At 39.9% G+C, this 13,776-nt stretch overlaps 1 protein-coding gene across 1 annotated transcript; it reads right to left on the bottom strand.

Annotated features, from left to right (window-relative positions):
* Nucleotides 1–1,871: 1,871 nt before the first annotated feature.
* On the bottom strand, nucleotides 1,872–12,247 carry HRG (histidine rich glycoprotein). The gene is made up of 7 exons (XM_038145300.1): nucleotides 11,952–12,247; nucleotides 8,926–9,033; nucleotides 7,890–7,977; nucleotides 7,215–7,381; nucleotides 5,462–5,578; nucleotides 3,906–3,992; nucleotides 1,872–3,274 (listed from the first exon to the last, which is right to left on the bottom strand). The coding sequence occupies exons 1-7, from the start codon at nucleotides 12,147–12,149 to the stop codon at nucleotides 2,336–2,338; spliced, it is 1,704 nt and encodes a 567-aa protein (XP_038001228.1). The 5' UTR covers nucleotides 12,150–12,247; the 3' UTR covers nucleotides 1,872–2,335.
* Nucleotides 12,248–13,776: the final 1,529 nt, after the last annotated feature.

The following is a 13,776-nucleotide window of genomic DNA, read 5'->3' as shown; positions in this document are numbered from 1 at the left end:
GGTAGTTGTCTCCCCTGTGTGGCACCAAATAGCTTTCCTTTGGGTCTGTGAACACCTTGGGATTGCCTTGGCTCCTGTGTTCCAGCTGTTTCTTGCTGTATTGGGTTTGTGTGGCAAGGTTTTGATAGCAGAGGATTACAGGGGTGGCTTCTGTGAGAAGCTGCTGGAAGCTCCTCCTATGTCTGACAGAGCCAATGGCAGTCAGTTCCACAATGGATCCAGTTCTGGCCAATACCGAGTCTCTCAGTGCTGGTGATAGTGCCTCTGGGACAACATAGTGGTGAAGGAAAAAAAAGAAGGAAGTGGGAAAGAATAGGAGAGAGAAGAGAGAGAATCTGTGAGAAAAACAGCTATGCAAATCCCACGGCCTGTGAAGAAGGTGTGGGAGGAACTGCTGTGGGTGAGGAGTAGAAATTTTCCTGCAGCTTATGGAGCAGACCATGGTGAGGCAGCTGTGTGCCTCCACAGCCCCTGGAGGTCAGTGGTGGAGCAGGGATTCACCTGCAGCTCATGGAGGACTCCACACCACAGCCGGTGGATACCCAGTGAAGGCTATGACCCTGGGCTGGAGCAGGTTTGCTGGCAGGACTTGTGAGGGCATTGATGCTGGAGCAGTTTGTTCCTAAAGGACTGCACATCATGGAAAGGACCTACACTGGAGCAGTTCATGAAGGACTGCCTCCGGTGGGAGGGATCCCTGGCTGGAGCAAGGGAAGAGTGTAAGGAGTCCTTATCCTGAGGAAAAAGGAAGGACGGGTAGAAGCAATATGTGATGAGCTGACTGCAACTCCCATTCCCATCCCCCTGCACCAGCTGAGGGAGAATGTAGAGAAAATCAGAAGTAAATTTAAGCCTGGGAAGAAGGTGTTTTAAAGATTGGACTTTATTTCTCATTCTCTTACTTTAGTTTCATTAGTAATAAGCCAATTTCCCCAAGTCCAGTCAGTTTTGCCTGTGATGATATTTGGTGAACGATCTCTCTATCCTTACCTTGACCCATGAGCTTTCTGTTATATTTTCTCTCCCCTGTCTGGCTGAGGAAGGCAGTGACAGAGCAGCTTTAGTGGGTACCTGGCACCCAGCCAGGGCAAACTCACCACACTTTCTACAAGTTTTGATTAAAGAAAATACACTTTAGAGACTGTGGATAAACTAAACCAGAAATCGGCTTGTTCATACATGATAACAGACTTTTAAAAATTAGTCAATCTTCACTCAGTCACAATGAGGCCTCATTTTGTTTCTTTTTCTTCAATGTGGCCTTTGCACTATGTTTCAATTTATGCCATTAAAAAGCTATTTGGATGATCAAATTACTAACTTTTTTGAGATTAATCCCATGTTCTTGCTGATGACATGGCTGTTCTGAACCAGCGTGCTGGTCCCCGGACAGTCTGAATGGACTTGACCTTGATGGGGGCTGGAGTACAAAGAGGCACCACTATTCTTTCTTCCTGCTCCTCCCAACTCAGTTTCCAGTGAGGAAGGATCAGCAATAAAGAAAACATTTACATGAAAGAATTATTACATGCATCTGCTTTTCTCTTCCCCTGAGAGCAATTATGAACTATTTGAGAAGGGCTGTCCTTGACTGCAATATTTCTATGTATCACCACCAGCAGCTGTAGTGATGGAAGCACCTGTGCAGGCCACCCTGCAGTGAGACAGCAAGTCATTAACTGTTCTCAGACCCCTTCTAGATAACAGTGCTAACCCAAACACCATTAGTCAATTTATGCTAGAGTTTGCTTTGTGGATGTTTAATACCTAAATAGCTTCAGAGTTTAATATATCTATATCTAATAGATATTTATGTATAGTAAAAAACAAAAAAAACCCCAAACAAACAAAAAACAAAACAGGCAACTGTGTCAAGAAAAAAATGCTTGCATTTTTATTTCCTATAAATCTGTATAAAGCATTAATGTAGTGTCATGGATTACTTTTTTATGGAAAGCAGTCAAATTACCTCTAGATCAGATTCCTTGGAGAAGTACATTATAATCATGAATTATGAAAAAAAGAAAGATTTTAGATGGTAATTTGCACTATTAGAGAATTTTCCTTTTTGTTAGAACTGAAGGAACATTGTTTTCTGAGGAGATTTTTACACATTCACATTATCTGAGGGACTCAGAATTTTGAGCCTTTCCATTACAGTGGAGCTTGAGGTAGCCATGATGAAGAAGCAGGTTGAAACACTTAATGAATATTTTCAGTGATTCTCCTTCCTAGAAACAGAATGCTTTTCCCACCTCTCCGTCTGCTGTTTTCATTGACTGTAGGACTGTGGTTGCCCCTGAAATTGTTGAGCCAGGAACATCTTTCTCTGAGGTCATGTAGGAGAATTTTCTGTTACAAAGCTATGAGGAAACAAAGGCAAAATTTTTGGAAGGTCAAGTTTGGGTTTTCCGGGGCATGATTTTGATTGTGTAGGGTGATCTGGAAAACCTGGAACTTCTGCCATCTCCTTTAGTTTTGAGCCAGTGCTGGAAAAGTGAAGGTTGCATTGGGATAGTTCCGGAAAGTTTGCAGTGGGAGTTGTGAGAGAATCCTGCTGATTTAGAACTGGGATGCGATAGACAGCTCCTGTTACATGGCATGGAAAATACTTTCCTGATATGCTTGTCTTGTTGTGATGATGTCTGTAATAGTGATGGCAGTGATGAGGAGGGTGTCCTGGAGGAGGGGGACAGGGTGGTCCATGGTGGTGAGGAGGGTGATCATGATCTGGTCCATGAGGAAAGGGACAGGGTGGTCCATGGTGGTGAGGAAGATGGTCATGATCTGGTTCGTGAGGAGGGGGACATGGTGGTCCATGGTGGTGAGGAGGATGGTCATGATGTGGTCCATGAGGAGGGGGACAGGGTGGTCCATGGTGGTGAGGAGGATGGTGGTGACCTGGTCCATGAGGAGGGGGACAGGGTGGTCCATGGTGGTGAGGAGGATGGTGGTGACCTGGTCCATGAGGAGGGGGACAGGGTGGTCCATGGTGGTGAGGAAGATGGTCATGATCTGGTCCGTGAGGAGGTGGCGTAGGATGGTGATGATCTGGTTCATCATGGGGAGGAGGGGGAGAAGTTCCTTTGTTGCTGTCTCGATCTTCATTGCTGGATTTGGGGTTATGCTCAGGGTCTTCAGGTCTGGACTGAGAAGAGGGAGGACATTCATGCCTGTGGTGATGCTTATGGCGATGTCTGTGACCAATATGATGATGACAGTGGGGATGTCTGTGTGGATGTGAATGTTTCCCTCTTCGCCCACAGCCATGGTGCTGTTTATAAAAACACCAGAGAAGAAGTATTAATCAGGAGTTGATAGGGCAGAAGAAATTGATGAGAAAGAGAGAGGTGGGAGTTAGCAGGTTTGCATTTGGAGCTCTGATGATCTTTAAGGAAAAAAAATCTGTATTTTTTTGATGATGGAGAAGAAGGAATAGATAATAAAATGCCAAGTTACTGAAAATCTGCTGGAAACACTACACCATATTGAAATTATATAACCCGCTGAGAAGTATTTGTGATAGATCAAAACAAAACAAATCCACACTGGAGTAGCTGTTGTGATATAAACAGGAATACCAGATATGATCAAGATCATCTCCCCTTCCCTTGCTTTCTAAAATTCCTTTGAAATTTTTTGCCAATCTCTACTCACTGATACTTAGTCAAGTAATTAAACTGAGAGAAGACACACTTGAAAGGAGTGGTAGGGACAGCTAAATTCTGATTCATCCTTTGACTGACCTAGGACTTGCAGGTCAATCTGTCCTAACACGTTGCATCACACCCAGGCAATAGAAAATTGGAATAAATGTTATGATCATCTGCCAGTCTGGACTAAGCAAGATGGCTACACCCTGCATGAGGATACAGCCAGAGACGTGTCCATAACTGAGTACATACCCAGGGATGGTAGATTTCACAGCTTATATCTGTTCCGTCAGCTTCATCTGTATCACTGATAATTCTTGCCTTGCAGAATCCGGCGTGCTAAGCAAAACAAGGAAAAAACCCACAATGCACAGCTGGCTTCTTGTGATGGAATTAATACAAACTACCGAATGTTCAACATTTTACAAGTTAGGCTATCTTCACATAACTTAGCTAGTTCCTGAGCCTTCCAACCAATGCTTGCCAGTGATCAATAATGATTAAAATATGTGCTGGTTCTGAAGGTTCCTGACTGTGATGCTCTCTAGATGCACTTCACCATGAGCACTTAGGGGGCTACTACTGTGCATCTCACTTCCCTTTTGATGTCTAAGAAATTGGCCAGCCACTAATGCCTCCAAAATGAGTACTCTTGGGTGCCTGATTTTTCTTCCTTTTTTCCCCGTCTTTGCTTGTCAAACACCTGTTCAGATTGGACTATTCTGTAATCTGCTCAAAGCTCTCAAAACCTGGCACTGTGTATCTATGCTGCTTCAGAGAAAGCTCAAGGTAGAGCTTTCTTCCATTTATTTTTTAAAGAGTAGTTTGTTGTAATTTTTTTGCATTACTTCCCTTAGCATCCTGTTTCCTGTGAGTTTCTTCTGCTGTCCAGTTGTTTTGTGTGCAATTGCTCATGTGAAGGAGCACAGCTCTCAGGTGATGGGTTCTGTGTATGCTCTCTGTACTGGGTGTACTTTGGGCCATTCACAGCCCATTGTGCTCTGTGGTTACAAATGGTAACAGCATTTTACACAAACAGCAGTGATGGCAGCACTGAGAACAGAGTTCAGACCCTCTATTGCCATCTGCCTTGTGCTTTGTTCTAGTGAACTTGTGGCTCCCTTACCAGTTAATTTACAATATTTTCCAATCTTCTGGAGTATAAAAAACCAGAGAAGGTGATGGATGTAAACCATCAAACCAAAATGGATGTAAACCACATAAACCAAATGTTTTACAGAATTTATTTTTCCATGTTTTATTTCATTATTTCAGTTTAGTTTCTGGGAAATAATTTATTCTGAAATTATGAGATCTTGCCTAGCTGTTTCTTTGGTGTAGACGATAAGAATAATGGAAAAATGGGGTGAAGAGAATACTTTGATAGTTTTCTGCAGATGACCTTGAATTATTCCACTCTCCACTCTTCTGCAGCAGAGAAAAAAGTGACCCTGAGCTCACTGGGATTACATAAGACATATATTTTTTTCAGGATCTATGACTCATATTGGTGTAAAAGTTTTTATGGTCATAGCATGAATGATTTGCTAGGGATTGGCCACAGTTTGAATCCAAAAGCTAGATACAACCTGAAAAACTCTAGGCCTCTAACATGCCAGATTCCATTTACATTAAGATTTGAGAGTTCAGACTGTTTCCTTATAAAATATAATGGAGCAGCTGTAAAATTAGGATGTGGGCTTGGACATGCTGGATTTTTAGTTTTGAGTTTAGGTGCATGCTTATAATTGGTAGAATCTTCCTGGTACCACCCTTTATATCAGTTCTCATTTGAAGACTTTACTTACAGCGTGCCAGTCATGCAGAAAATCACATTCCAGTGCCTGATCTGTTTCCTGCATAGATTTTGAACAGTTGGTCTCTTTTATAGAGAATCCTAAAATGTGACCTTCACGGGAGGCAGTCTGAAACCAAGAGGTCAAAGAAGAAGTGGTAACTAGGTGTATTTAAAGTCTTGTAATTTTCAGAGCAACCGTACGTCATCTTATTGTCAAAATCCCATCTACCTCATGCTTTACTCACCTGTCCTGTTCAAATGTTCACGCACATACACATATTCAGCAAGGAAAACGGGTTAGATAATTTATATCTCACACCCTTCAGCTTCCAGCTTGCTTTAATTCTTTGTTTAGTATGCGTGTGTTATAAAATCTGTTACTTTTACAGCCTGTGTTTTTGGGAAATAGTGTCCTTAGAGCTTCTCCCAAAACTGAAGCGCTGCTTCTGGGAAAGTAGAGAGATCTATTGGATGGCAACCACCCATTTCCAGTGATGGGAGTGCGTGGTATTAGAGTGCTGATGTTAATTTGAGGTGAAATTCTGCCAGTTGTGAGAATGTTGCTTTCTCTGTTGTCAAGGGCATTACTGATGGAGAAGTCCTTACTCCATATGAAAATGAGAGAAAGCCTTTGTGATCCTATTAAAATCCATAAAGAGGTGTTTCATTTTAATTTCCAACTATAGCAGTACTTTTATATCAAGTCCGTGTTGAAAGTGTCCTTAGCATGTGTGCACATACGAGTTTCGCTAGTTAAAGTAAATTGGTTGAAAGTGCATGCACATACTTTATGGTATGGTTTTTTATTGTAATTCATGGTTTCTGAGTGTTAAAATCCAGTGGTACGATGTAAAGTGTTGCTGTAGCTGAAGATGGTGAAGCATGGAAACAAAGTGTTTGGGGAGAAACACATGAACCCAGGCAATGTGAAAACAATCCCTTTCTAAATGGCAGTAGGGATACAATGTGCACAGGGCTCCAGTGTGGGACACTGTCTGGTTTCTGAGCGATATTAAAAGCTGCAGGGAGGTGGGTTTGGCATGCTATCATTTAGGCAGTTTCCAAGATCAACATGTATTATGGTGGGAGCCTTGGGACCTCATTACAGAGGTGTCCTGGGCTGACACATGTGTTGGCAGAATGATCCCGTGCTGCTTAAGTGAAAGTCTCCAGTATCTACCAACAAGAAATTTTGTTATTAATATCCTTCAAATCACCCAAAGGGTAAGTCTTCATGTTGATCTCACTTAGATATGGAGATATTTACCAGACCCAGAAGTTCTTCAAGAGTTACAGCACAAATTCACCTTTCTTCCTCAGAGTGCTGCTTTGCTCTGCAGCAAGAGTCAAAATGATGGTGAGCGTGTTCCACTGTTTGTTGTACCCTTGGGATAAATATTCTAAGAGTAAAAAATTATCTGTCTGCAACTGACAAAAGTGTGACTGCAATAATACATGACTGTCCATCTTGAAGTCTGCTCAGTAGTAAATAAACTCATGTATGTCATGTGTGTCAAAATTGAAATATGTACACAAAGAAGGCCTTGAATTCTGAATGCTATCATACTGCCATAGTTCTTTAGCAAATGAGAAGTCCTTTTGCTTTCACACACCTAAATTGAAGTTGATAACAAGTCTTTGCTAAAGTCGGACCTTCAGCTTAGATCTGATCCTAGAAGGGGTCGAGTTCTGGTCCCATGGTCTTGGAGTTGCTCACAAAATTGTGTCATTTCTAAGTAATTCTAGGAGAAAATGCCACTTACCATCTTTAAAATTCTTTCAACTTTATCCACAGCGAAGTTGTTTGTGTGGTTACCTTCACTGTTGAATTTCCTCAGGGCCTTTGTAGCAATATCTTTATGTTGCTCAGTGACTTCTAAGGCTTCAAGTTTCACAGGACAATCTTTGCACTCTACTAAGTCAGGTGGAACTGTGAAAACAAATAATTGACTAATATTACAGTGGATATTGATACTCTAGGGAGTGTGCCCATGCCTTTAATGTGAACTCATAATGAGAAACTTGAATGCAGCATTTCCTTGGAAGTGAAATACCTGTCCCTTTCTCTACAAATTAGAGTTTGTTCTGTAATGTGAAAAAAACCCAAACCCATGAAAATGAGTATTCTTATAAATCGCCTTGGATTCTTACCACCCCAAATGTGCAGTCTTCCCAAGTTTACATTTGTTCTGATGTTCATTATCATATTTTGGTGGACTGGAATGGTGATATCAGCTGACATTAATAAAGTCTGGTTTAGAGGAGTAGGGTAACCTTAATTCTATTACTCATTCTTAACATTCCATTTGAATTATCTAAAATATGAATTACAAGCAGATGAATGGATCTGTTATGGTTTCCATACTCTGGTAGTGTACAGACTTTGGTGCAAGGGCTGGTTTGAGGTATGCATTGGCTTACAGCAGTGGTTATTTTACCTGGACTTAATGTACAATTAAATCCATATAGTTGAGGTTTCTTCAGCAGATGGTTCATATATGTGATAATCTTACATTGCCCAAAGTCCTGAGAAGGAAAAAGAATACATGATTATGATGTTATTTTCCCTGGATTTAATTGGATGTAGGCGATCATAGAAATTATACCTCCTTTTAATGTGCAGTACCTCTAAGAATAATAAATGTGGTCATTAATGGAATGTTTGATCAGGTACCACTCAAAATTTGTCTTCAGATAAAATGGGATCTCTCTCTACAAGAGCTTTTATTTTAATTCTCAGTTTGCATGATTGAGTAGACAATGGAAAACTGAAACAGCTTTCTTAGTCATCCTGGTACTTATTTTGAGTAGGATAAGACAAGATGGCAGGGAAAATTAGAATGCCAGGTTACACAAATCTTTGTCAAAAGTGGATGGACCTTTTCATCGATTCCTTTTCTCCATTAAAAAAAAAAAAAAAACGCTTTCTTCTCTCTGCTCCTGGCCTTTCTGCTTTGTCCTTTGTCATAGCATCACAACTCCTATTTAAATAAAGTTTTGGACTGGGAGTTCTCATCACTGGAGTGCAAAAGAAAGGACAAGTATTGCTGTATATCATTCATGTAATGACATTACCAATATTTCCCATTGTCATACCACAAATGTTATGACAGAAAACTGACATAATATACCACTGGTATTTCTGGCTCATATACCAGGAACATGCTTAAGAAATAATTTCTAGTGCCCTTTAGTTGTCAGCAAATTACCCTTAAAACATAAGTTCTGCCACAAGCAGTGGAATGTGGAGTATAGTTCCTTTGAGACAGCAAGTTAAATAAAGTTATACTTATTTGAAGACTCAATCTTTCCCAAGCCTTTAGCATATGTTTAACATTCTAGAATTAGATTTTGGTTTAGAATGAACCATATTAAAGCCCAGTGTTCACTGAGACACAAATTTCTGGGCAGTTGAGAGGAAGATCAAGTTAGTGCATTATTGGTGTATGAGTTGGTGCAGATGCCATTGCTTGCCATTGGATAGGTGTGACTGTAGTCACAGGACTCCCAGTGTCTCCTGGATAAGACAGGGCATTCCGTTTCCAGCACATCCAAAGTTAAGTAGAGGACCGTTGAGTTTCCCTGGAAGAGAAGTGCAAGTAAAACAGAGTTTGTAGACAAGAAGTTTGATCTGAAATAAACGTTTTTTGAGGTCACTATATTTAACCTTTAATGAAGCTTCTCCAGTTCTCTATTAAGGTTTTTCAGAGGTGACAAGCATAGAAAGTGTTCAGGCTGGAATGGACCTGTGGAGGTCATCTTGCCTAGCCACTTGCTCAAGGCAAAGCTGAAACTTCAAAGTTTCCACTGCATTCTGTGTATCACCAAGACAGACATTCCACAACATCTCTGGGCCATTCTAGTACTTCACAACTTTCTCCACGATTATTTTTAGTCTTATATGTAGTCAGAATTTCCCTTCCTGCAATTTACACTTCTTGCCTCTTATCCTTTTGTTGATAACCTGTGAGAAGTGTCTGTTGTAAATATGACATTCATCAAGTAGGGAAAATGCCAGTGGTAAAAAGTTGCCATTCCCTATTTCTGATTTTCCCATGTTCTATTAGGACATCAGTTGTCTAGGCAGCCAATTATGTATCTACATCCATTTCAAATTACCTTAGTGATCAGAGACTCTTTCAGAACTTTGCTTCCTGCTCAGTTTATTCAGGGAGTGATGCAATAAAACTCTGATAATCCTAATCAGAATCCTTAACTCTGAAACTATTCTAGTCTGTTCTGTCTCCTGAGCAAAAACTATTAGGAGAATAAAAATTTGAATTTGGATGGCAGTGTAATGGCATGTGGTGCTAAGAATTTTCTGTGGCCCACAGAAACAGTTTTGGAATTGATTATATAAACTTTATTCAGCCCTTGTATGGACATTCAGAATAAACTCATATGTATTTTATTTTGTCATTTAGATAAAAACATGCAAAGTCCTTCACTGTGAATAAGTGTCCTTGGGCTTTATGAAGTTCCATCCATTCAGGTTCCTTTTTCAGTGTTTCTTTATACATGAGACCTTGTTGAAGAATTGCTACAGTCTAGTGTAATATTTTCACTAGTGAGAGTCCACCAATGCCATGTTAAACACTGATTTTGCAATATTTGTATATCTTAGCATTGTCTCTAATTTTAAAATAGGGATTAAGTGTCTACATCCAAGTACGCAGTAGAAAATTCCTCTGTTCATCTGCTTAATAGCTCTTTGGGGGAAATATGGTATCTTCCTAGTTGTTTTAAAAGCATTTTGCCCACTACAAATGTCAGTTCTGCAAATGTCCAGCACTGTTTTGTTGTGGATACCTGAGTATCTTATGCTTCTAGAACTCCTGTGTAAACCCAGTAGAGATTTGGCTGAAATTGCTCTGCTTAGGTTTCTGAGGGGGCTGATATGATAAACCTGTTGCCCACTATTGCATGGAGAAACAAAAATCATGTTTTGGTCTTTTTTTTTTTTTTAATATATACATATCCCTAACGTTATCTTGGCAGTGGAACCAAAAGAAGTTCTTGCCCAGTAATGTACATGATTAGTGTGCAGGAGATCACATCTGGTGGCTTTGGGTCTGAGAACGTACAGAGACCTCACAGGGAGGATTTTTTAGCAGTCAGATAGATAGAAGTGTCTTTTCTGTTCTTCTAGACACTGTGTGACAGCTGAAGCTGTGGCCCTGGACTGCAAAGATGGCAAAATTCATTAAGGGTACAAAGCAAAACATAAACGTGGTAGTCTAGTGCTTATAGCATTCATCTGGAAATGTTAGTCCTCAGCACTAGTCCGTATTCCAAGTTATGGTTTATACTTTATATAGTCAATAGTTGCTTAAAATGTAGAAACACTAAGATTTTTCTTTTTAGACACAACTTTGCTTTTTTATCATTTATCCAATGCATTTTGCATGTCTTACTGCCTGGTGGTATTGCTTCAGAGGGGTGGCAGACACATAGCGGCATGGCAGCAGAATTCTTCTGGACAGGAGACTTCAGGGTTTAAATCTCTTAATGCAGAAGAGATTCTTCCTAGATGAAGCTCTTTAACTGCCTGGCTACTGTGTACAACCCAATATAACTTGCTGCATTCTTGTCTTTGAAAAGCGAAAACATGCATCAGGGTTTTTTGCAGGTGTACCTGAAGACCTGCAACAACCTGGCCTTTGAGTCACTTTCTGAACCTGTACTTGTCCTTACAGGCACTACTAAGCACCTCCATCAAAAACAAGCCTGTATTTTCTGTTGCTATACTGAGACTTCTGTGATGGTGCATGTGTGCCTGGATACCAGTTTCATAATCAAGCAGCTGAAAGCTACCAGGTGGATTAGTAAATCTGCCTGTCCTTGGTCTCTTTAATGTACTAGTTAAAGACATTTTTATTCTATTGCCTTTTCTGCTATTGATTTGTTTTGGCATTTCAGCAGTCCTTGAGAAAGGCTTATGTGTCTTCTCTAGGAAAAAAAATGGAAATAGGAAGGAAATAGAAAATAATGTTAGGGATTCTCTATCCAGTCCCTCCCCCATATTGCAGAGTAGCAACTCCTTTGACTTCTTCTTCTGCCTTTTTCCCTTCCCACCAGTTTATTCGTCTGAAGTTAAGATAATAACAAAATACCAATCTTGCAGGATACATTGGTCTAATTAATGTTAGACATTCATGGAATAAAGAAAACTTCTGAATATAAATTTTGAGTGTAACATCTGAAACCAGACAGCAGACAGAACAGATTAATTTCCAGGGTTGTATTGAGCTGTTCAGAGCATCTCTTATGCAAACATCCTGCTGGCCAAGAGAAGAGAGGCCATTCAGCATTGTTTGAAATCAAGTTTACGTGCAGTAAATCATACACAAATGAATACTGAGGTGGTGTAAATCACAGCTGATTCATTGGATTACATCAACATTGTTCTAGTAAAAGCAATAAACATAAGCTCTTAATTACCTGTCTCATTGTTTAAAAATTACAGTCTTGTGTAAATCAGCCTTTAAGTTCATACTTACTAAATGTAGTTCATGTGCATCAGCAACACGGAATAAACCAAAAACATAACCATCTCTGCGATGTCTGTTGACCAAATCCAGGGCCACTCCTGCATCTGTTTCAATGGTGTTACAGTCTGCAGGTGTTGTGCTTATTTCATTTTGGGCATTAGAGCACTGCAGTAGTGTCAGAAAAAAAGCTGAAGCTAGAAGCAGCATTTTGTTTGCAGTGTTCGGTCACTTGTGCCCATGCCCTGATAAAGCCAGCCTGCTTTTAAATCAGAGCAGCCCACCAAAGTTATAAATGAATGCTAAAAGGGCATGGTTTTATATAAGTTTAAGTGTCGTGTCAGACAGCCATTACCTTGACCCTGGATTAACATTTGCAAACAGCAAGTAAATGATTATATAGTGATCAAGCAGATTTTGAGGAAAGTAGGCTTTATAACTCTCTCTGGACTACCCATCAAAGGGCCTGTTTATGATTCTTTAGGCAGACATTGTGCAATGGTGCTTTATCATGGAAAGGACTTACTTCTAACTGTGTAAGGCTGAGCCTGGCACTAAGAAGGTCCAGTTTATGAGTGCAGATATTACACAGTCTTGGTCTTCTGTTTACTATTAAAACAGTTGAACTGAAAATATGCTGAAATATTTGTGGTCAAATTATGGCTATATCCATATCCCTGTTTTTACAGATCCTTAACCACCAGACACCTAGTGAAAGGGAAATAAGGAATTCACTCAGATGTGGAAAAAGGATATAGCTCAAGCTGCACTGCAGGCTGGTGGTCTGTAGGTGCTATGTGAGTACTTGCTACTCCTCCAGCTAAAGAAAATTTAGAGCAGATTTCTATCAGCTTTACATCATTTCAGACTGGTACTCAGAAAGGGACTGACTGGCTAATACCCGTGTAATCTAGGTATGGCAAGAAGTTACATAAAGCTGCCTTTGCATTCTCACCCTGAGCAGTTTTGTGTGCTTTTTGGCTGTGGTAGCCTTCATAGACTTCTTTAGAGAATTGCTGGTAATTTTCTTTTTGTATTTAATAAAATAATGCAGTACCTAGTAAGATTTATACTTTTCAAAGATATGCCAATATCCTCTCCTAAGCAGAAAGAATGAGATGTTCTCTCATTGTATTCAAAATCTTTTATTCAGGATAGTTTAAGACATTCTTAAAAGGCAGTAATTGCTTGTCAGGGAGTGGCTGAAGATGGAATACAAAATTCAAACACTGAATAAGAAAATACAAAAATGCAAAGTGAGTCCTAAATGACAAGGTCAGACTCAGATGAGGAATTTTCCAAATCTAGGTTGATGAGAAGATTGGTTTAGCTTCTCACAGAAAAAGTGCTGGCTGTGTAATTGATGTGGGGGCTGGAAGCTAGATGATCTTTAAAGTCTCTTCCAACTCAAAGCATTCTATGATTCTATGACTTGGATTTACATGTTTGACCATGAAGGGTTTTTTACTTATTTTTTTGAGAAACCTTCAGAAATACAGTGAATAATCATCCTTAACAATTACCTCATTTAATTAATATTTATTTTTAAAAATTCCACCTCTTATCATGTCTGTTGTCTAAGAAATCATGTTTTAAAATTAACTGAGCTGAAGCAGTATATTTCATTCATAGTTAGTTTTGGACACACTTCACAGTTCTCTGGTAATTGATAAGCTAAGATAGGAGCATCTTACAGTATTAGTACCAGGGGCACCCAAAACCATCATGGGTAAGTTTAAAATGGTTAAAAATAGTCCCCCCACTTGTTGCCACAGAAAGATCTGAATGCAGATACTGTCATTGGGGGGCAGAAATTGCTTAGAAAAGTCCATGGGCA

The sequence above is a fragment of the Motacilla alba genome, chromosome 9, assembly GCF_015832195.1.
Source record: "Motacilla alba alba isolate MOTALB_02 chromosome 9, Motacilla_alba_V1.0_pri, whole genome shotgun sequence".
In the NCBI taxonomy this organism is placed as follows: domain Eukaryota; kingdom Metazoa; phylum Chordata; class Aves; order Passeriformes; family Motacillidae; genus Motacilla; species Motacilla alba.
The sequence above is the reverse complement of the archived record's forward strand: the minus strand, read 5'-3'. Positions and strand labels throughout refer to the sequence as shown.

Bases quoted from the DNA above. Each gene is read 5' to 3' on its own strand.
- HRG (XM_038145300.1), bottom strand. From the start codon at position 12,149: ATGCTGCTTCTAGCTTCAGCTTTTTTTCTGACACTACTGCAGTGCTCT. The intron at 5,579-7,214 runs GTAAGTGGCATT...TCTTGGTTTCAG, and splicing joins TTGAAAGAATTTTAAAGATG to ACTGCCTCCCGTGAAGGTCA. The intron at 3,993-5,461 runs GTAAGTAAAGTC...TGTTTTGCTTAG, and splicing joins TTCTGCATGACTGGCACGCT to CACGCCGGATTCTGCAAGGC.